Below are 25,390 nucleotides of genomic sequence, written 5' to 3'. Positions count from 1 at the left end.
ACAGCTGAGAAACAAACCATATGAGGAACGTCTTGAAGAACTTATATTATTTAGCCTAATGAAATACAGGTTACGATTTGACCTTTTTGAAGTTTTCAGAATCATGAAGGGATATGGCAACTTAGGCATGAATAAATATTTTGAAGCAGACTGGTCGAGTCAGACCAGGAGTAATGGTTGCAAAGTAAAGGGAAAGTGTTTCCAGCCCCATGAAGCAAAATACTTCTTCTTCAATAGAACCGTTAAAGACATTTAAAAATAAAACGGACAAGTACTTGCACAAAAATTCTCAGGCGACTCTGCTTCTGTCCGAATAACTTACTCTTACCAGCTTCACATAAGTTCATTCCTCTCCTGTCTGCAAGACACTCCGTAAACTTGATGTACCCGTACATAACTTTGCATCACGTCATTATATATTTATCATTTTATTAAATGCAAAGGAAGTAGTATAAACACAGACTAGGGTCTGCATAGATAGCCCTGAGCTAACGGTCGCCACTCTCACTTTCGACCTGTGATGAGCTGTGGATCACTGAGGGTCCCTTTTAGTTAAGTGACCACCATCAGGATTCTTTTATTGTATCAGGGGTCATTTCTTCAGGAGGTAACTTGTGTGCTTGTCCCGCATGGAAAAGTTCCTTGTCTCAGTGAAATGAATGAGGCTGGGGCCTGATTGACTGCTGCTGACCTTAAAAGCACCAGGCAAGGCTGATGCACCACCTCAGAACATCCACAGTGTGCATTTTTCACATTGTGTCTACGGACGCTTCATTAACCCAACGTACCAATACATAATGTCATGCTTTAGTTATTCATTTATTTGAGTATTCATTTTATTTTATAGCTTCCTTTCAGGTTATTCAAAGTGGTAGCTTACAGATAAACTATTATATAATGTAACTTTTCCTTTTCAGTCTTTCCAATGAAATTTCCATGTGAGTTTTTCCATGCAGCATGGTGGTCCTTTTCACTTTTCCCTGCCAGATTTAACTGGTGGGTTTGGAGGCTGGGGGAGCTTTTTTACTTTACTATCCTTATCCTTCAGCATGTAGAATTAGATCTTGTAGTCATAGTCTACTCTGTAACAAGAGGCGTTGAAAGAACCATAACATCTGTTGCTGTTGCTTTCCTTTGTATTCCTCTAAAACTCCTTGTCCTCTAGGCCCATCACCATCCTCGAAGTGGTTCTTCGATCCTTGACAAAGTTCTTATCCTCTTGTATTTTCGTTTTCGTTTCTGCCTTTGAGTAATCCACGTCAAAGAGCCTCTTCAAGCTGGTGACAAAGTCGGCTTCGTTTTGCTCTTGGGTATGAGTTCCTCGAGTTCGGCTCCTGGCCAGCCCCTCGTGCTTCTTGTAAAGTTTCTTGACCTACAAAATGATGTTAGGCTTGTGAGACGTGACTAGGGAGGCTTTCTTCCAGACGGCAATGACTTCATTCACCACACATCCACAAGCTCCAGACACATTTCGCTTCTCCACATTGACGTGATAAAAGAACTGCTTCAGGACATCACTGTTAGTCAGAAGCTGTTTGTCAGAAAAGTTCTCCTCCAGCATCTGTCCCACCAACCACACCTCACACTTCCTCCTGGTTTTTGCCATCATCCCGGGAAAGAAAAGAAGAAACATTGACATTAGCCAGAAAAAGAATAATTTCTCATAAGGGGTAAAACATTCACGTCTTATGGGGTGGGATAACAACAGGCAATTGTGCTCATATTTTACATGAAGTCATTGTTCGTGAAATGGAAATTAATTAGTATGTGTGCATTCACCGAGTACAAAATTCAAATTTCTGAAGCCCCCTATTACCCATACATGGCCGTGTTCTCCCTATTCAGGGTACTAGAGATGACAATTTTATGCCCGTTAAAGTGAATAAAGTATAGTTTAACCTAATTTAACCTGGCCTAATGAAACCTATTCTTACCTGATGTGACCTTGTTCTCCCCACTCCAGGGTGCTCGTCGCCGCTGGGCCTGACGACGGGTGAGGTGCTGGACTGGCAGATCTCGGCGTCCTCCTCGTACCCCTCCTCCTGGGACCCTGGCTGCCACGCCCGCTACGCCAGGCTCTATCAGCCCAATGGCAAGGCCTGGTGTGCTGGCAAGAAGGCGGCTGGGGAGTGGATCCTGGTCGACCTTGGGGTGCCGGCTAAGGTGAGACACAGCCTAGCAAATAGCAGCTGGCTATAAGTGTACGATATAGAAAGAGTTTATGATTCCATGATCGGGACAACACTCATATTCTATCTATCTATCTATCTATAGCCCGACGCCCTAATCCCGCAAAGGGTGGCCGCAGACAAAACGCCTCCAAGTCACTCTGTCACCCACCATTTGACTCCCCTCCCCCCAACTCACCCCCCCCTCCCTCACATACCTCTCAACTCGATCCCTCCACCTCATCCTCGGTCTACCCCTCCCTCTCCCTCCCTCCACCTCACCTACATACACCCTCTTAGTCAGTCTTTCATTCTCCATCCTCTCCACATGTCCAAACCACCTCAGTGTATTTCTCCTAATCTTTTCAACCACATCCACATCTACCCCACAACGTTCCTTCACTTCTTCATTCGTCAACCTGTCCCTCCATGTCCACTCCATGCTCTCTCTCAAGTAACTCATTTCCACTGCTCTCACTCTTGACTTGTTCCCCTCTTGCAAGGTCCACGCCTCTCCTTCCATACGTCAGGGTAGGGATCACAATACCATCATGCAGTGACTTCTTAACTTCCATACTCACCTCCCTATTTCTCATCACTGCTTTCAGTGTGCCAACACCCTTCCTTCCCTGCTGTACCCTTTCACGTACTTCATCCCCCAAAGTTCCATCCTTACTCCCCACACTACCCAAGTACTTGAATGCACTCACATTCTCCATATCCTCACCATCCAACCTCACTGCACACTCTGTGACTTCATTCCTCTCAAACACCATAACTTTACTTTTGTTTACATTAACTTTCAGCTTCCTCCTCCTACACACTGTCCCAAATTCATTCACCAAACCTTGCAACTCCCATTCATCTTCCTCAACAATACTGTATCATCAGCAAACAGCAACACCGGAAGCTTCCAAATCTCACCCTCATTCATTAGGGCCACCCCCACATCCACTGCCCTACCTTGTACCTCCTTTACGACCCCATCCATATATATATTAAATAGCCATGGAGACATTACACACCCCTGTTTCATTCCCACATTGAGATCAAAAGAACTCACTCAGCTCACCATCCACTCACCGTAGCCTAGCTCCCTCGTACATACTCTTCACAGCGCTCAACAATTTCCCCTCCACTCCATATATTCTTAATACCTTCCACATACCTTTCCTATCTATTCTGTCATAAGCTTTCTCCAAGTCCATGAAGCCGCGTACACTTTCCTTCCCTTCTCTAGATACTTCTCCACTAAACATCTTAGAACAAATATCTGATCTACACACCCTTTTCCCTTCCTAAATCCCCCTTGTTCTTCTCCAACTAGCTTCTCTGTCATATGCCTAACCCTATCAATGAGTATTCTACCATATATGTTTACCAGTCACACTAAGAAGGCAATGAATAGCCTCTATAGTTTACCACATACTTCTCTCTCCCCTTTTCCTTTGTACAGAGGAACAATTATACCTGATTTCCAGTCCTCTGGAACCCTTCCCTCTTCCCAAGCCAATCTACACAACTTCCTTATCCACTCCACAACAATCTCACCCCATACCTAAGCATTTCACCACACACTCCATCAATTCCTGGGGCCTTTCCCAGCTTAATCTTCTTCATCGCTTCCACTACTTCTGACCTACTGATCTCTTCCTCCCTCACTCTCATCTCTTCTTCTCCCAGCCATTCCCCAACCACTTATACTCACACTGCTCTCACTCTCTACATTCAACAAATCCTCAAAGTGCTCCTTCCATCTCCTCAATTTCTCTCTCTTCTCCACCAACAATCTATTATTCCTATCTTTCACTCCCCTACTATTTCCCCTTTCACACTGCCTTACTTTCTTTACCTCCTTCCAAAACAATTTCTTACTCTCCCTCCATTTCACACTCAGATTCCTCCCAAACTCTTCATCCACTTTCTTCTTACTCTCCTTCACCAGTCTCTTAACCTCCCTTCTCCTGCTCATATACCTCTCTCTTCTCTCTCTCTCATCTTCTCCCCCTACCTCTACTCGCCAACCATTCACCATATGCCTTCTTCTTTTGTTCCACAGCTCGTTTCACCTCATCATTCCACCATGCTGTTCCTTGCACACCCTTGCATCTCCTCCTCACTCCAAAAACCGCCTCACCGCTGCACAGCTTATCTCTTCCGTGAATATCTTACATACGTCTTCCACCCCTTCCATCTGCTCTAGCTCATACCTTCCCAGTCTTTCTTCCACTATGCTCTTATACTCTGTCCTCTTCTCACTATCTTGCAATTTCTCCACTCTTCTCACAGGAGCTGCTTCCTCCTGTCTTCGCCTTCGCCTCCTCAACCACTTTCTTTGCAGCTCTACCTTGGCCATCACTAAGTGATGGTCCGAGACTCCATTCCCCCACCATCTCCACACCCTTGCATCCAACACTTGTCTTCTCATTCGCTCATCCACACACGTAGTCTATCATTGCCTTTCGTTCAACAAGTTCACCATCCATCCTCCTCATTACTCTCCATGTATACCGGTGGATCATCTTATGACGAGTAGGTGTTGGCCTATTGCCAACCCCTTACCAGCACAGATGTCCACCAAAGCACTACCATTCCCATCTACTTCCATGGCACACCCACTGACCAACCACTCCATCCACTCGTACATTCCCGACTTTGCCATTCATGTCTCCAATCAACAGCACTCTCTCGCTCCTCTCAAACTTGTCCTTACATGCTTCTACTCTCGCCCAAAACTCATCTTTCACTCTTGCCACTTGATCCTCTGTTGGAGCATACACACATACAATCGCCCATGCTTGTATACCTACTTTCATCCTCACCCATACAATCCTTGCACCACACTGTTCCATACTCTCTTATATTCTCCTTCCACTTCTTGCTGATCATCAGACATACTCCCTCTCTTGCCCTCTCATTCTCACTGACTCCCACACATATACCTACACCGTATTCCCATTCTCTCATCCTTTCACCTTTCCATTTAGTTTCAGTCAATCCACATATATCCACTTTTGCATCCTCAAGCACCTGGACAATCTCTCTCTCTTTCACTTCATCATTCACTCCTCTCACATTCCACGTTCCTACTCTCAGAATGTCCTTTGTCCGTTCCTTAGTCGTCAACGTATGGTCCGTCCGGGTCCGAGGCGTTTTATTTGCTTTTTTAGTTAGTTCTTTTTACGGGGTGGGGCACTAACCCACCACCAACCCTTTTAGTCGCCTCATACGACAAGCAGGGATACTGGGGGAGTATTCTTGAAACCCCCTGAGAATGAGTCATAGGAGCTGGGGAGACGTAATTAATCAATCTAAATATACTTGTAGCCTACTTTCTTAATAATTCAGACCAACTCGGCCTCTGTACATTCCATTTTCAATGGATCGGACTTTCAGCGACGTTGCCTAATGCTTACATCCTTGCAGCTGAGGCAACAACGAGAATATATAATACTGATTAACATTTAGCGGTCCACTGACACAGTCAGTCTTCCTTCTTAGTCCATCCCTGGTTTATCTTTTTAGCAAGAGGAGTGTTTGTCTTAATGTATTTCACATCACTCAGCGTTGAAAGGTTTGCAAAATGCGATGTATACCATTAAAATTATGAGTTTCGAAATATACTTGGTATACTTCTTGTACTATTTCCGGAATATGTTACATGCTTTTGTGAACTATTAAAGTTATTCTATATGCCGGTAGAAAACTGTCCTGAACATGACAGTGTAATGAATTATTATGCATTATAAGTAATGCTCCAAACCACCCCCACCTTTCCCTTACACTTTGAAATAAAGTTCTCCCTGTTAGAAAATATCTTGATACGAGAAACACGCAGTTCTGCGTGGTAGTCTCTGCCAACTCACTACACTAATGATATTACATGACAGAACCACACAACATAATACTATACCCACCATTCTCTTAAACTTTGAAATAAAGTTCTCCCTGTTAGAAAATATCTTGTTCCGAGAAACACGCAGTTCTGCGCGGCAGTCTGTGCCAGCACACTGCGCTGATGATATTACATTACAGAACCTCACAACATAATACAATACAAACGTTATCAGACGCTCTTCAGCAACATCCTACATCCAAACTTCCAGCACTAGCAATGAAGAAACAACTATATATTTATTTCACGGACACAGCAATGGAACACCTCGATCAGAACCCTGTATCAGATAGCCTTGTTCATTGTTGAGATACTGTAACATACCTAGCTAGGCTTGGATCAGGAAATCACTCATATCCCCTCAGTTACAGGCTCAGATTCTGGTTGACTGGAATTACAAATGGCACATGTCTCACCTGCAGAAAAGGTCCACACAACATAAAATAATGGAGCACTGCACAACATATGCCACACTAATGGTCGTATGCTTGAACTTTGAATCGAAAAGTAGAGTGCAAATCACTAATTTTAGATGGTAACTTATGGAAGGCCTGTGGTTATTAAGTATGGTTAACCTGCATACTGTGGAACAGAATGCAGTCAGCGACCATACGGGAATTCCAACCGTGTTCCATCTTCGTCATGTACTTCAAGATATTATCGAAAAGAAAAAAAAATGAGTGTGTTCATTTCACCTGCAGACATAAAGTCTAAGCATACGGCCATAAGACGTAAACACATCAACGCTGTAGGAAGAGCTCCATAGGGGGAGTTTCCTACCTACAGTCAATGGGTCTGCTGGGCCAGACGAACGGGGTTTACGCAACAACAAGATTACTACCACAGACAGCCAACATGTACTCAGATGAATAAATGGTGGGTTGCTGATCGAACCGATGTGAAATCGGTCCTGAACATGTGTAAAGAATAGTTTGTAAATTCGTTAAAACATCCTTTACTGTCTTCCTCCAATGACATTAGAAAGTGCAACGCGAGCTGTTGTAAGTAGGACGATGCTGGATCTGCAGGGAACAGTCTATTTAGTTTGGTCTGTTTTAGAATCGAGCGAAAATGTCACTTTACGGAACTGGGTTACTCGTATTAGGAAGCAGTGTCTGTTCTCAGTTTTAAATGATCACTTGATTAGTCTGGCTATAATATTTGGTTGCCCCTGACATAATGGTTCTGTTTGTCACCTAATAGAAAAGTAGGATATATTACTTTCGAAATATCAACAGATACATAAACATTACGAACTGTATTCATTTTTTTATCATATACTTTGCAACGTTGCGCTGCACTCCAAACAACACTCAATTTTTTTTCTATCGTTTACATTTTCTCCTGGCGGTAGCCACATATTAATGATATTTGACGAATTAATTTATTCATGAAAATTTGAGGTACCACAACATGGCATGGAAACTTGGCACCAGCATTTTAAAATATTAGTGGTTTTCGTAAGTAATCGATAGAAGGGGGTGGCCTGCAGTCCTAATGGTCTGGGGCAGGGAACAGTTTAAGTATACGAATTTCATAAAAGCAGACTATACTGATCTACCAGAATACCCACTGACATGTCTTACAAATACCTCCATTAATACCAGTTTACCAGTCTTGTATGAGACAGCAATAGAATGTATTCGTTATGGACAGTGGGTGTTAGCGCCGAAGTTGTGATTTGTGGAGATGTATGGTAAGTAGGACTCCTGGACCTTGGAAACAGGCTGTAAAGCCTATGCCCAAAGTCTGACCAAAAAAAAAAAGTCTCAAACTAAAAGACGATCATGAAGTACGAAGAAAGACAACGCCGCCTCATCCTTGGTCGGGTCAGCAAGCTCCACCAACACAGCGCACCACACACACGCAGTCCCACAATAATATAACACCTCTCAATACTCCGTGCATTCTCTCTCTCTCTCTCTCTCTCTCTCTCTCATACACAACCAGCTGTCTGTTATTACTATCACACGAGAGGCGTGGAAAAGTTAGCTTGATAGTGCCAGTTACGTTCAGTACAAGTCGTTCAAATTATTTAGAGGATATGTACCTGTACCTATCCCATGACGTCTTGTTGATGTCGTTGGGGCACCAGTGAAGACCTGACCACTTCCCTCCATCCGTCCCTGTCCTTCACCGCTTTCTGGGACTCCGCGAACCTCATTCCCGTCCATTCTTGGATGTTGTCTTCCCATCTTTTCCTCTGTCCCCCTCTTCTCCGTCTTCCTCTCACTGTTCCTTGTAGGATTGTTTTTGCAAGGCCTCTTGATCAAGAAACATGCCCATACCATTTAAGCTTAAGCCACGGCTAATTTGGACCCACACGTTATCTCACCAGATCATTAGTGTGAGACCTAATTCCATGCCACCTCCATGTAGCACAATACTCAGTATTTTTTATAAAACAGTTGCATTAGACACTTTTCATCTTCCACGGTATCAGTTGTAGAATCCGGCACAACGTGTTTTTTGTTGCATTCGGGCAAAATGTACAGCCCTGGGCACAAGTTGTCCTAATATTTCACTGTGTCTGCGTCACAGTTAAGGTATGTGTTATTTTGTTTTCATTTTTCCTTTGGGGAAGAATCTTGCAGGCTTCTGGCCATTGGTTCCTTCTTCCTTGTATAAAAGTTCGTTACCTTCTCCCTTATTTTGTCATACGAGAGAGAGAGAGAGAGAGAGAGAGAGAGAGAGAGAGAGAGAGAGAGAGAGAGAGAGAGAGAGAGAGAGAGAGAGAGAGAGAGAGAGATTCTCCAAATATAGGATGATTAGGCAGCAGAGGATATTGAGAAGAGGAGGAGGTAGGATACTTGGTGAAGTCTTATGCTTGATTGTGTGTTAGGACTGGTTGGCTGTAGAGCAGGCTTGTCATTACTGAAGCCTGAATCATAAAGCGAGCGATATTGAAAGAGACTGGCAATCTCGCCTTGTACGATACAGGGTGATTCATACATACTTGTAATAATACACTTCTCGCATTCCGCCGTGTGTTGGGAAAGCGGTTCAGTCATCGTTATCAATGTCCTTCCTATATCATTTCTTCTTTTTCTACTTTCATTGCCCCGCCCAAACGCACAACAGCAGATGGAGCCGTCCTTGACTACATAAGACTACGCCAGGTAGGTTTCTTGTGCATCGCTGTGGTATCTTATGTATACATTTATGTGGATAATTTATCAACGGTGTTTGTGTTGGTTTGAGGTGTTAAATGAGTAGACTCCTATGTACTAGAGAGAACGACATCCCCGATTCACTCAGTACACTCAAAGGTGTGGTGGATAATTTAATATAATACAAAGTCATGTATCTGTAAGAGGCCATGATTATGGAACATGTTGAAAGATAAATAGCACGGAGGTTTGCATGATGACTGCAGCCAAATGTAGAATATTCGAAGTACTCGTATACCCGTAAGTTGCTGGGAATGCAAGATGTGCCTGTGGTAATACCGCCTCCCTCACAGAAGGGAGAACCATCATTGGCGATAAACCGGTTTTAGGATGAACGAAGCGATACAGATCTAGGCAACAATAAATTCCTAAACTTTTGATTTCAGTGAACAGATCAGACCGCGGAGGTGATGGCTAATGCTTGACGTGCAGACACAGAAATAAGTTTCTTCCCAAGGAGTAAATAATATGTTGTGGAAAAGTCTAACCATTTAGGACACACATTAGTAAAGATAAGATTTTTACTATGTTTCGCCAGTTGTTAATTTTCTTCATTCGGAATTGGAAAGGTAGTTGTGTTTTAGGCTGTATTTATGGATGAGAAGTGCATGACGCCATGCAAGTGAGGCTCTCGAAAATAGATAGGCGGAATAATGCAAAGAGAATGTTGAGATAATTACGATAAACTTTCAGTCCCCTCCTTTGGATTAACCTTGGTATCTGACCAAACGATTTTCTGGGGTGAAGTGGAGTCAGTGAAGTGAAATTTAGTCTGGAAAAATATTTATTGTGCCACAGGTCCAGACTCTTGCGATAGGACATTAAAAATCGGGTGGCTGAGTAATTCAACTGTTGATTCGGGAGGCATAATGCTGTAGATGTAACACAGAAACCATACAAAAGTTCATGAAATGGCAAGAAAATATCAAAGCATCTGACTTCCTCCCTGTGATGGTTGACAGTGCCTTAAATAAATGTAACAAGTGTTCATGGATCGCAAACATGCGTCCCATCGACTCAACTGTCAGCTGCCCCACCATAAGAAGAACAGAAGAAATGAACCAGGATACCTTGTATGGTGAATTCAGACCACTTCACATACAGTTGCACCGATTGTTTTAAGTCAGTATCTAGGGTCAGACCCAGGCAAAGCATTCTAGGTCAATTTTAGTCACTCCAGTTAAATTTTACTCCTATAAAATCAGTGAAGGTCATTAAGGTCTACTGTATACTCATTTTACTCTAACTTGAGGTAAAATTACTGTCTTCTCATCTTGAATGTTGAGATTTAAATATAGGTTAACAACAGATAATTATGCTAGTTAATGAAGACATGCTATGAAAAAGTGTAGAGCCATGGTATTGACTTATTCTGCCACTGAGCTACATGGAATAAACTGGAAAAGGACGAGAACATGGACTAAGTAAAGGTGAAACGTACAGTTACTGTAGGTCCGTGTAGGCCATCTAATATTTTTTTGCATCTTTCACATCCTGTGCACCTCAGTAAGATCATATCAGGTACATTAATACCATTTTACCACCAGTCACGCCCGCCACAGCCTAATCAGAAAAATCTCGATCAGATTAGAGTAATTACGGTCGAATTGCGTTTGTGCAGACCCAAAACCTTCTTAGATCATTCGGTAGTAGTAGTACCCTCGTAGTAGTAGCAGCAGCAGCGGCAGCAGTTGTAGTAGTAGTTGTTTTCGATGTTGTTGTTTTTGTTGAAATTGTTGTTGTTGTTGTTGTTGTGGCAACCCCAGGTTCAGCTGATTGTGAACTCGATGATCTCCATCCTTAAGTTACTCCTCTCCTGCAGTCCACAGTACTCATTTCGGTGGACAGGGAAGTAAATGGGAAACGTTTGTATGAGCTTCCTTGTCATATCAGTGCCCTCACATGAAGGCGTCCCTCTCCAGCGCCATAATTATATGTGGTTAAGCCAGTTAAACCCATTTAGGCTCAGTCGGATCAGTCCATGTCCGTTCAGGGTCTTCCAGGCATTTCGGTACATTTAGAAATTTTAGTTTTTTTTACATCCAGTTTCGGCCAGTTAGATTAATTCAGATCCAGTCATATTTTTATAGGTGGTCTTAGGTTAAGTATAGTCATTAGAGTTTACTTCGGTCATGTTCAGGACCGAGAAGATCAATTCAGCATTATTTGATTAGATCCTTTCAGATTACGTCAGACCGGTCAGGCTGATCGAGGTAAATATGGATTGATTCAGGTCAAGCCTAAGAAGGCGATAACCAAAAATCAGCCATATCTGTGGAATAGTTTTGATATATGACACTTCAGGTTTAATAGGTCCTTTCATATCCCTTTACATCCAGCAGCTCGAGTAGCAATAGTTTCAGGTCATGCCCATGCAGGTGTATGTCAAAAATCAGCTGTATCAGTGTGTGTGTGTGTGTGTGTGTGTGTGTGTGTGTTGTTTGTGTTTAAGTTATCCATTCAGGCTGTCAGATCTTGGTGAAGTGGGCAAAAGCGAGTGAACAGGATGGGTTTGGACGGTGACGGTTGGCAGGCCAAGACAGGAAGTACGCTCCGGGAATATGAACACTGTACATTGGCTGGACGTCGAAGCAGGTTTTATTATGATGGTGAAAGCTTCAGCGCTGAAATGAGCTGAATGGTTGGGGAGGACGGGGAGGGATGGGTTGGGATGGCGATCAGGACAAAACAGAATGTTAAAGGCCCTGCCTATGAAGATGTATGAAAAAACAGCCCAAACAGTGCATGGATGAGATATTTAGATTCAAATCGTTTAGGACTGGGTGGAACAGATGGCAAGAACTGGGTCAGGTAGGTAAATATACCCTGTGATTTTAAGCTTTGGAGATCAGTTGGGTGTTCAGAGTAGGAATGTGTGAGGTGGGTGGAGAGGAACTAGTGAGATGGCATGGTATGGTGGTGAGTGGTGGGCCAGGCGAAAGAAATTGCTGTATATGTTGTAAAGATAGGTTTTGTAGGTAGACCGGTTCGGTGCAAAGACTGATGAACATAAGACGAGTGGGGTAAGCGATAAGAAGTGGGTGGTACAAATGGGATGGGGTATGATGACCGTGGTTGATGAAGCATGTTAGACATACATGGAGATCAGTGCTGGCGACTGTAGGGTGTAAGAGACAGAAATTCAATAAAAAACGGGGATGGGACGGAATAGGGATGAGGATGGTGAAGAGATGTGGACAGGCTCGGTAGTGGTGCAGGGTGATGGTGATCTGTCTGCTTATCGTCAGGTGCCTGCTTACCGGAAGGGTTTATACTGCGTATTAAGACTGACTTTGTAGATTACCCGGCATAGGTATGACGATGGCTTGACCGAAAACATGTTCTAAGCAATGAAACAAGATGAACATATCCCTGGTGTTGGCAGGAACAGGTAAATATACAGTATATTGTGCCGTAACTACAGTTATGGTATGGATAACTGACAAAGGAACATGTGGAAAGAGTATGCTGTAGGTCTTGTAACCCGGTAATGGAGTTAATTTCTGTTACACCGTATCCTTCCTAACGTCAGATTATTTACTGAGAGTAAAAGAATCTCGGTGGGGAAAATGTCAAGAAAAATATATAACCCCCTAGTATAATAGTATTGTACTGTGTTTTACGTTATGACTCTGAATGAATTTAATAAGTCCAGTTTATTAATGGTTAGCATGTTTTTACTTACATTTTTATAAACCAAAATTATGAGAATATCAAGGACAAAGTTTAGCAAAATTGTATATCATATTGTGTTGGTATGCCTGGGTCTGAGAGATTCACTCAGCATAGAAGAAAACTACCACTTACATATGCTCTGCATTTTGAAATTAACAGCCTGGGATTGGAACTACTACTACTACTACTTCTGCTGCTGCTGGTGGTACCAAGTTATCTGAGAAGGCTTTGGGTCTGCATAAACGCAACTATATCGTAATTCCCCTAATCTGACTGGGATATTTTTGAACAGGCAATGGCGAGTGTGACTGGTCGCGAAATGGCATTGATGATCCTGATATGAAGCTAGTGAGAAGCGCAGGATGTGAAGGATCTTAATAAGTGATAAATGGCAGACAGGCTTAGTAGTAGATGGCAGACAGCTTCTCTGTGAAACAGTAGACGGGATTAGTTGCAGATGGCAGACAGTTTCGGTATTAAACATCGGACAGGTTGAAGAGAAGGCGTGTTCTTGACCTCACTAGCACCAAAATGGAAGATGTAGGTCTATATGTATTCCACCACGAAATCAGATTATTTAAAAGACTCCCATGATGAGGTAATTTATTGGAAGAGGGCTTTGCTACACTCTTGGATCCTAGTTGTTGTCTGTCTCTGCTAATTTTATTGGGAGAGAGGTATGTGAGATCCAGTGTACCACCACATTACGCTGGGTTAAGGAATTCTTGAATGTGTACCCAACATTCTCTTCTTTAGTCTGCATATTTGGCTACAGGAAACTGTCAGCGTCAGTCAGTGCATTCAAGCAAGCGCCTGGATCATCAAAACTCCGTACCAAACATCTGCTCATATCCTGCATATTTCATCAGGGTAATCCTCTTCCTGAACACTGTAATCCTTAATTAAGATTAAAGTTCGTATGCTACTTCGGATTCTAATTTCTTACAGCATATATGATATAGATACATAATTCCGCTATAGTCAAGGCTCTAATAGAGAAATTCGAAAATGGAAAGACTGTTTCTGCTCCACTGATAAGGATAGCCCATATCCACATCATGTGGAATCCCATATTAATCACTTGATTGTAAACTACAAAAGAGGACGTTGAAAAGAAAGGAATCTGAACTAAAGTATCCATGAAGAAGAAATTCTTGGAACCGAAATGTTATCTATATCTACTGTATATCGTCCGGGCATCGTATAATAATTTAGAAATTCTGCACGCCTAAACAGTTGGAGGATATTATGTAGGTCTCAGTGAAGCTGCCTAAAGCAGCTGCTTTGTATGATCATCTCGTTCATCAAAACCATCAGAATCATCTTATGGACCGAGATCCCAGACAATATAAACTAATTTAACGGAGATATGGCTAGTTGCTAAAAATTCTGTAATTATGATTCTAGTAGGGTACCGGTAAGTTTATCTATGTATCTATTGCCAGACGCCTTAATCCCGTAAGGGGTGGCCACAAAGAAATCGCCTCCATGTCTCCCTGGCCCCCGCCATGTCGTTGCCCTCCCCCCACCTCACACTCCCATCTCCCATATACCTCTCCACTCCATTCCTCCATCACATCCGCGGCCTCCCCCTCCCTCTCCCCTCATCCGCCTCACTTGCATACACTTCCCTCGTTAGTCTCTCGCTCTGCATCCTCTCCACATTATCAAACCACCTCAGAGTATATATATATATATATATATATATTAGATAGTTTATATAAATACAGTATATATATATATATATATATATATATATATTAGATAGTTTATATAAATACAGTATATATATATATATATATATATATATATATATATATATATATATATATATATATATATATATATGCAACAAGCTAATGAGATGAAAATGCCACTTAATATGTGTTTTGTGGATTTTGAAAAGGCGTTTGATAGTGTTTCACGTGGAGCTATGTTGAAAATTATGGGATTCTATGGTATACCAGAAAAGTTTGTAAATATTATTAGAAGCCTGCATGAAGGTACTTTTTGTAAGGTAATGGTGGGTGGTTCTTTGAGTGATCCATTTCAAGTTAGGTCAGGAGTGATGCAAGGAGGAGTTCTTTCGCCATTGTTGTTTGTTTTGGTTATGGATTATGTTATGAAAAAGGTTGTAAGGAGAAAAGGTGCAGGAATTAACTGGAAAGAAAATAAGAAGCTGATGGATTTGGACTATGCTGATGATATTGTACTGATTTGCGGAAGTATTTACGAGATGCAGAGGGGGCTCGATTGTCTGGTGGAGGAAGGAGAAAAAGTGGGATTGGTAATAAACTGAGGAAAGACTGAAATTATTAATATGAACGTGGAGAACCAAATCGATTGTGTAATTGGGAATAATGTCGTGAAGAATGTAGAAAACTTTAAATATCTGGGAACGATTGTATCATCTAATGGATCATTAAACAATGAAATTGAGGAGAGGATTAGACAGGCTTGGCGATCTGTTGGAATGTTGAAATCTGTTTGGAATAATGATAGGCTTTCGGTACATACTAAAGTGAAAATTTACAAGTCCATGGTTAGACCCATTTTAATTTACGGGCATGAGTCATGGTACAGTACAATTGCAACAGATCAGAAAGTATTAGGATTTGAGAATAAACTACTGAGAAGGATTCTTGGGGTAAAGTGGCAAGACAGAGTTACAAATGAAAGAGTAAGGGGTATTACGAGAGTGGAACCAGTTAATGAATACGTGAGACTGTCTCGCTGGAAGTGGCTGGGGCACATATACAGAAAAGAACGTTGTTTAATACAGGATGTGCCAGAGTGGATTGCTAGAGGAAGAAGAGGTAGAGGTAGGCCGAGGGAAACCTGGTTGAGGACAATGAAAAAAGAAGCAGGAGAGGAGTGTTGGTGGGACCTGAAATAGATGTCAAGAGACAAATATTGGTGGAGAGAGTTCATTGAGACCCTATCCATCCCGTGGGGTTCCACAGGAAATGATTGATTGTTATATATATATAATATATATATATATATATATATATATATATATATATATATATATATATATATATATATAATATATATACATATATATATATATATATATATATATATATATATATATATATATATATATATATATATATATGTATATATCCCTCCTCTCTCGTCATCGGCCTCCTCCTCCCTCCCCCCCTCCACCGCACACATATACATTCTCTTCGTCAGTCTCTCACTCTCCATCCTCTCTACATGGCCAAACCATTCAATGTCTTTCCAATAACGCCTCCTATCACATCCATAGCCACTCCAAATCGCTTCATCACTTCCTCATTTGTTAGTCTGTCTCTCCATGTGACTCCACATGCACCTCTTAAGTAACTCATTTCCAATGCTCTCACTCTTGACTTCTGTCCCCCCAGCAAGGATCAAGCTTCACTTCCATACGTTAGATTTGGTATCACAATTCTGTCATGTAGTAACTTTTTCACTTCCATGCTCACTTCCCTGTTTCTTATCACTGCTTTCAAGGAACCAGCAACCTTTCTTCCTTGTTGTACCCTTTCAAGAACTGAAGTACTTAAACGCACTCACGTTTTCCATTTCCTTCTCATTCAACCTTACTGTACATTCACTGACTTCACTTCTCTCGAAGACCATATCTTTACACTTCCCTACATTCACCTTTAGTTTTCGTTTCTTACACACTCACCCAAACTCATCCACCAAGCCTTGCAGCTCCCTTTCGTCTTCACCTAACAACACAGTATATCTCCGAACAACAGTACAGGGAGTTTCCAAACACCTTGTATCTCTTTTATAACCCCATCCATATACAGATTGAATAACCATGGAGACATAACATATCCCTGTTTCAATCCGACCTCCAAAGAGAAAGATTCACTTAGTTCACAATCCACAAGCACTGTAGCCTTAGCACTCTCATACATACTCTTCACGGCATTCAACAACTTCCAATCTACTCCATATATTCTTAATACTTTCCACAATCCTTGTCTATTCACCGTGTCATATGCTTTCTCCAAATCCATGAAGGCTGTATGCAACTTCTTTCCCTTCTCTAGAAACTTTTCCACTAAAGATCTACGAATGAATATCTGATCTACACAACCTCTTCCCTTCCTAAAACCTCCCTGTTCTTCTCCAACTAATTCCTCTGGTATTTCCCTAACTCTGTTAAGAAGTATCCTACCATATACTTTTTCTATTACACTAAGAAAAATGCCCCTAAGATTACCACCTGCTTCTTTTGCCCCTTTTCCTTTGTACAGGGGAATAATTATACCTGACTTCCAATCCTCTGGGACTCTACCTTCCTCCCAGGCCAATCTGCACATCTCCCACATCCATTCTACTATTATCTCTCCCCCATGCTTCAGCTTTTCACCACACACTGCATCAATTCCTTGGGCTTTCCCCATTCTAATTTCTTCATTGCTTCCAGAACTTCCATCCTACAGATTTCTTCCTCACTTCTCACATCTCTCCACCTCCCAGCCATACCCCAGCCACATACACTTGCATTACACTCATTCTCTATGTTCAACAATTCCTTAAAGTGTTCTCTCCATCTGCTCACTTTTTCTCTCTTCTCCAATTGTAATCAACCATTTTTATCTTTCACTCCCCAACTAGCTTCTTTGGCATCCTTTTTAACTCTCTTTACCTCTTTCCAGAACATTTTCTTACACATTCTCCTTTTGAGAATCAGATTCCTTCCAAATTCCACATCCACTCTCTTCCTACTCTCTCCCACTAATTTTTTCACCTCTCTCTTCCTCTCTGCATATAACTCTCTCTTCTGTCTCTCAACTTCTTGCACGCCCCTGTTTCTCATCCACTCACTACATGCTTTCTTCTTTTGTGCCACAGCTTCTCTCACCTCTTCATTCCACCATGCTGTTCCCTGCACCCCCATTCATCTTCTCTTCATCCCACACACCACCTCACATGCTGCACAGATTTCTTCTGTGAATATCTTGCAAATACTTACCACATCCCCCATCTGCTACAATCCATATTTACATAATCGCTCCTCCACTTCCCTCTCATATTCTGCCTTTTTTCCATCCTCTTGTAACCTTTCCACCCTCCTTGTATGCATTACTTCCTCCTGTCCTTCCCTTCCTTTATTTCTCCATTTCATTTGAACCTTGATTCTGATCACCACTTTGTGGTGGTCAGAAAGTCCACTCCCTCATCCTCTATATACTCTTGCATCCATTACACACCCTCTCATCCTGTCATCCATACACACATAATCAATCAATGCCTTCCCTTCGTTCAGTTCACCACCCATCCTGCTCATCACTTGCCATGTATACCTATGGATCACATCGTGCCAGAAGAGTGTATTGGCTATTACCAACACCCTCCTGGCACAAATGTCCACTAAAGCGCTGCCATTCTCATCCATTTCTGCAGGCACACCCCACTCACCAACTACTTCATTCACCTTCACATTCCCTTCTTTTTCATTCATATCTCCAATTAAAAACACCCTCTCATTCCTTTCAAACTTTTCCATGCACGCTTCCACATTTGTCCAGAACTTTTCTCTCACTTTACTTTCACGCTCTTGCGTTGGCGTATACACACACACACAATCGCCCACATTTGTAGACCAACATTCAATCTTACCCACTCAATCCTTGAGCCAACTTATCCATATTCTCTTATATTCTCCTTCCATCTGTTACTCACAGCAATACACACTACTCCTTTTGCCCTCTCATTCTCACCTACTCCCGCGCATACCCCATCCATACTCCCCTTCTCTCACACTCGCACCTCGCCATTTAGTTTCAGCTAACCCACATACATCCACTTTATCACCCTCAATCACCTGGACAATCTCTCTTTCTTTCATTTCATTATGTGCACCCTTTACATTCCATATAGGTATCTGTACCATGTCCTTTGTTCGGTCCTTTATCATCATCTTTGGTCAGTCCTGGTCCGAGGCTTCTCGTTCGTATTTTCAGGTAGTTGTTTTCCGGGGAAGGGCACAAACCCTCCGCCAACCCACTTATATCTACGGCATATATATATATATATATATATATATATATATATATATATATATAGATATATATATATAGATATATATATAGATAGATAGATAGATAGATAGATATATATCTATGTCTATATATATATATATATATATAGAAATATATATATATATATATATATATATATATATATATATATATATATATATATATATATATATATATATATTGTAACGGAACAGAGAAAGATAATGTACACTTTAAGTGAGAATACTAAGATTCACTACTGTCCAGTAAACTTCCAGGTTCAAAACAAAAGAGTTAGGTAAAATTACAAGTTAAAGTTTAATGCTCAAACTAACAACAAAACATTCAGGACTCATAAGGATAATGTAATGGCAAAAAACAGGTTAAATATATGGTTAACTGCAATAGCCTCTATTAACACGAAATTAGCATGAGTAAATTTATCTAAGTCAGCCCTAATAAAATGAAAATACACTGGGTAATGCTCAGTTAATGCAAGATAAATTATTACAGATACAAACTATTATTAATGATGACTGACATAAAAAACCCTTACATAAATTACAAAAATTATAGGCCTAAGAATTAACTTTACGCTACACAGTACAAGAAAAAATGCAATAACCGTTATTCTCAAATTACACAGCTGCTAGATGTTTGGAGACTTCCTGAGCACTCACAACTGTACAGGGGAGGACAGAGATGTGAACAAAATGAGGAGCAGATCTAAGTGGCAATGATGCAGAGACTGAGCTCATTATATAGGGGCCGGCAGAGCTTGATACAACTTGTAAGAAGGACGCGCAAATGAAGCCATGGGGACAAAGAGTTGACAATCCCGCTCTGAACAACAGAAAGGACGATTTACTCTACTATAACGGTAGAAGGGGGGGACTGAGGCAGAACACGCTCGTGATCAAACATGCAGCATACTGTGCGTTAAAATTACACAATGGATGATGAAATCACAGGCTATATAACACCTCCCCACAAAGAAAAAGAAATTTACAAAGGAAATTTCTTATTACTCTAAAACAATCTGTCTAAAGTCTAGATAAGCAATCTGCAATAACATTTTCTTTCCTAGTGTTACAAAACATGAGATCTCCCCAGCACGCTCAGTCACAGGTACCCGCCAGCATCCCTTCAACAAACTAAACCCACCCATGTACCCAGCCTTTCCGATCTTGTCCATGCAATCTTCCACACGAGGGAGAGGGTAAGTGTCTGTTTTAGTTATCTGATTAACACGTCTGTAGTCAATGCAAAGCCGCTGTGACCCACCTGGCTTAGGGACTAGAGTGACAGGAGAACTCCACTCGCTCTGACAGGGCTCAATCATCTTGTGGTCCAACAGGTAGCCAAGTTCCTTCTCGATGAGAGGAACTTTCACTGGGTTCACACGGTAAGGAAGCAGTTTAATTGGCTTTGCGTCTCCAACATCGGCATCATGCATCAACACAGTGGTTCTTCCTGGAGTGGCACGGAACACTTGTGGGTACTCCTGCAGTAATGCTGAAAACTCCTGTCTTTCCTCGGGAGGTAGATGAGAAAGCTTAGTCTGGAGATCATTCATGATATCAGGATTCTTCCCCAAACTACCACTCAGGCTCATACTGCATGGGAGAGCTTCACTTGCAGACTCGGGTGGAACAGCTACAGTGCAGACCGGATTACCTTCGTCCCGCCTGTGACATAACTTCAGCATGTTGATGTGACATAGTTGCTTGTTCTTTCTACGATCTGGTGTGGCGATGACATAGTTGACATCACTGAGTTTCTTCTCCACGAAATAAGGACCACTAAACTTGGTTTGAAGAGGTTGCCCATGAACTGGTAGCAGAATCAAAACCTGATCTCCTGGCTGAAAGTGGCGTAACCTGGGCTTCTTATCATACCAAGTCTTCATCTTCTCCTGAGCAGCTCCTAAATTCTCTCTCGCCAGCTGTAAAGCAGTGGACAGCCGTTCTTTGAACTTCATCACATACTCCAGCAGGTTGACGTCATCTTCCTCCAACAGCCAGCATTCCTTGAGTAACTTAAGGGGTCCTCTTACTTCATGGCCAAACAGCAGTTCAAAGGGTGAGAAGCCCAGTGATTCACCTGGAGATTCTCTTGCAGCAAACACAACGAATGGAAGACCCTTATCCCAGTCTTTCTGATGTTCCAAACAGTACTTCCCGAGCACCGACTTGAGTGTTTGACGATATCCCCCCAACGCTCCTTGGGTCTGGGGATGGCAAGCTGAAGACGTGATCTGAGAGATGCCCAACTCCCTCAGAGATTGCTTGAAAACATCCGACATGAAACCACTTCCCCTGTCCGACTGCACCTCCTTGGGCAGACCAAACTTTGCGAAGAACCCCAGCATTTCCCCAACCACGCTCTCCGCTGAGACATTTCTAAGTGGAATGGCCTCAGGATAACGAGTAGCCATATCAATCAGGGTCAACACATAAGAAAATCCTGAAGAAGTCTTAGGAAGAGGGCCCACAATATCCACCAACACACGGGTGAAAGGCGCCTCAAAAGGAGGAATGGGAACTAGAGGTGCAACCTTTTCGGTCTGATTACACTTCCCCACAACTTGACAGGTGTGACAAGACTTACAATACCAGGAAACATCCCTGAAGATACCTGGCCAGTAGAAGTGTTTCAAAATGCGTGCCACAGTCTTCCTCACTCCAAGGTGTCCTGCCAAACTGGAATCATGAGCCACTCTAATGATATCCTGCCTACAAACACGAGGGATGACAACTTGATGTACAACCTCCCATTCACAGTCGGCTGATGCTGTTGGGGGTCTCCACTTCCTCATAAGTACTCCTGACTTTATATAATAACAAGTAGAAGCACCAGCTGACTCTTCCTCACTGCAAGCAGAGTTAGCTAGACCTTTCAACTCAGGGTCAGCAACCTGCAACTCAACCAACTCTTGACGAGACAAATTATCAACACTACGGGGTACTGCCTCATCTGGTGAGTGGTCCAAATTAGCAAGAAAAGTGTCATCTAGGATAACATCATCATCATCATCATTATCCTCTAAATTACCAGTAACTTTAGACTTAGCCCTAGTGACAGCACATGCAGGGAACACATCAGGGACATCACAATCCTGGGACGCAGCCACTGGCTCACTAGACAACTGAGGAGCTGGACACACTTGACTTCCACCAATATCATTTCCAAGTAAGAAAGTTACACCTGACATTGGAAGTGTCTCAACCAACCCAACCATAACGGAACCATTAACAAAACCAGACTCTAAATTCACTCTGCACAGAGGGACAGAGAAGTAATTATTCCCTACACCTTGTAAGATTACAGTTTCATCAGAGGAATTAACATTAGAGCCTAGAACACTGGTCAGCATAAGGGATTGGCAAGCACCTGTATCACGATATATTTTAACTGATTTCCTGTCATTACTGTCCAGAGGACTGACAAAACCATCAGACAGGAAATTAGCACATGAACTCTTGAGAGTGTCACCCACGTTACTGCTCAAAAGAGGAGCTCCATCATGAGAATTTAAGTTACCCCTCAAAGCAGGTTCAGTTAACTCAGTTAAAGAATTCTGGGAACTCTCAAGAGTGGACACTAGACCAATTGACTGAATATTTAAAGACTCCTTTTTGTTCACATCACGCTGTCTCCTGAAACATCTCTCCGTAGTATGACCAAGGTAACTACAATAAGTACATTTACTTTTCTGAAATCTAGAGGTGAAGCTGGTATTTACTTCCTGAGAAACATCATCCTTATTCTCTTTCCTGTTACCTGTACTCTGAGTAGAGGCAACGTACTTACTCTCAGCTTTCCCTTTTTCTTTAGAATATCTTTTGTGAGTGAGAACATACTCATCAGCTAAAACTGCAGCATCAGACAAATTATCTATTCTTTTCTCATCAAGATATAGGCTTACATCTTTATAAATACACCTCTTGAAGTCCTCCAGCAAAATCATCTGCTTAAATTTACCAAAATCAGAATCCACATTCTTAGAATTTAACCACTGCTCTAACAGATCTTCTTTGATTTTTGCATACTCAACATGGGATTGCTTATCTTGCTTATAAGTTGTCCTAAATTTTACTCTATAAGCTTCAGGGACAAGCTCATAGGCCTTAAGAATCAAGCTCTTAACTACATCATTATTATCACATTCATCCTGAGGCAAAGATGCATATGTTACTTGAGCTTTACCGGTGAGAACAGTTTGAAGGAGTACTGGCCAATACTTTTTAGGCCAATTAAAACCTGTAGCTACCCTCTCAAACAACTGAAAATACTTGGTTAAATCAGATTCATTAAAAGGAGGGACAAATTTAACATTTTTAGCCACATCAAAATCATCAGAGCTAGATGATCCAGTTCCACCTTGTTTCATGCGATACTCATGGTCTGCCTGAATCCTGGCAAGTTCAATTTGTGCCTGTATCTGTGCCTCCTGAATACGAGCCTGAGACTCCGCCTCCTTAGCATTTGCCTGAAATTCAGCCTCCTGAATACGAGCCTGAGACTCCGCCTCCTTAGCCTGAGACTCAGCCTCCTTAGCACGTGCTTGAAATTCAGCCTCCTTAACACGAGCCTCCTGCAGAGCTAGCTGTAACTTAGCTAATTCAATCTGCGTTTGCTCATTTGGAGGAGTTACATTAAACAAGCTTTTATTAATCATGCCAACAATTTGATCTTTAGAATGATGAGAGTGAACTGCAATTCCCAATTGTTGAGCAACAAGCTTAAGTTCATTCTTTGTTCTGTTTTCTACATCACACACTGTTTGCACATTTGACAAAAATCTTTGGCTTCATCAAGTGTAGAAATAGTAGACATCATGAATAAGTAACAGTCACAAAATATCAAGCAATATCCTTATGATAATATCCTGAATATCCTGATAAGAGGTCGCCAAATTTATGTTACGGAACAGAGAAAGATAATGTATATACACTTTAAGTGAGAATACTAAGAGTAACTACTGTCCCGTAAAGTTCCAGGTTCAAAACAAAAGAGTTAGATAAAATTACAAGTTAAAGTTTAATGCTCAAACTAACAACAAAACATTCAGGACTCATAAGGATAATGTAATGGCAAAAAACAGGTTAAATATATGGTTAACTGCAATAGCCTCTATTAACACGAAATTCTATCTATCTATCTATATACCTAGGCTGCTTCCCCCAAGGAAAGGGAGGTAGCCGAGACAGGACGACTCACTCTCCACTTACTCATCCATTCAAACACATTCATTCGCATCTTAGCCCCAAAGGGGAGAACGGACAGATCCTCACCGCACCACACCGCACAAGGGTCAACTGGGCAATGCAATCAGTGACATCCGCAGCAGGGCCCGACAGCAGAACTGGTTTACCCCTGCCACATCATAACAGACCCATCCCCTTACCCGCACCTGACCTGACTAGCTGATCAGACCAAATGCGGGAGAATATCCCCTCAGGGCTGCGTCATCACTTATTCATTCACAATTTCTCTCCATTTATTTCTGTCACGCACAGCCACTCTTCCTTGCTCAACAGACATCCCTCTCGCATCCAGCGCTCTCTTCACACTGTCCATCCATCCTATTCGTGGTCTTCCTCTCAGCCTTACACCTCTGACATCAGATCTAGTTATCTTTTTCACCAATCGCTCATTATCCATTCTCTCCATATGCCCAAACCATTGCAACACCCTCTGCTCAACTCTACCAGCCATCTCCCGAACAACTCCAGTTCTCCTTCGCACTTCATCATTTCGCACCCGATCCATACGCGTCACTCCACACATACTCCTCAGACATCTCATCTCCATTACATTCAAACTTTTCCTCTCTGCTACACCCATATTCCATGTTTCAGACCCATATAATGCAGTCGGTACCACAACACCCTCATACAGCCTTCTCTTTACATCCATTCTAAGCGAACGACATTTAAACACTTTTTTCATTCCTCCCAGCACCTTTCCTACTTCATTTATTCTAAACTTCACTTCTGCATCTATTCTTCCATCCACAGCAACATGTGACCCTAGATATTTAAAACAATCTACCTCCTCAAGCAACTCACCATTCAAAACTATATTCATCCCCCTACCATCTATCAACCTCGTACACTTCATCACTTTACTCTTATTCTCATTTACTTTCAATTTCCTCCTTTCACACACCCTTCCAAACTCGTCTACCAACTCTCTCAATCTCTCCTCTGAATCAGTCACCAGTGCAGTATCATCTGCAAACAGCAGCTGCTTCAGATTCCACTCTCCTCCATCAACATTTACCAGACTCAGACCACCTAAAACTCTTGCATTCACCTCCCTTACAACACCATCCATGTAAATATTAAACAACCAAGGCGACATCACACATCCCTGTCGCAGCCCCACTCTCACGGGAAACCAATCACTCACAGCATTTCCCACTCTTACACACGCTCTACT

At 42.0% G+C, this 25,390-nt stretch overlaps 1 protein-coding gene across 1 annotated transcript in view; it reads left to right on the top strand.

The window, feature by feature from the left end:
• Positions 1-1,953: 1,953 nt before the first annotated feature.
• Positions 1,954-25,390, top strand: part of LOC145408276 (lactadherin-like) — a gene marked incomplete at its 5' end in the record, with an annotated part of 466,139 nt that continues 442,702 nt past the window's right edge. The window contains one exon of the mRNA XM_080279043.1: positions 1,954-2,163. Coding sequence (XP_080135169.1) covers positions 1,954-2,163 — 210 coding nt within the window. The remainder of the gene's footprint in view (positions 2,164-25,390) is intronic.

Source organism: Coenobita brevimanus, chromosome 76 (genome assembly GCF_032717465.1).
Source record: "Coenobita brevimanus isolate Jiangsu-jjx chromosome 76, ASM3271746v2, whole genome shotgun sequence".
In the NCBI taxonomy this organism is placed as follows: Eukaryota; Metazoa; Arthropoda; class Malacostraca; order Decapoda; family Coenobitidae; genus Coenobita; species Coenobita brevimanus.
Note: the sequence above shows the minus strand (reverse complement) of the source record. Positions and strands in the feature narration are given on the sequence as shown.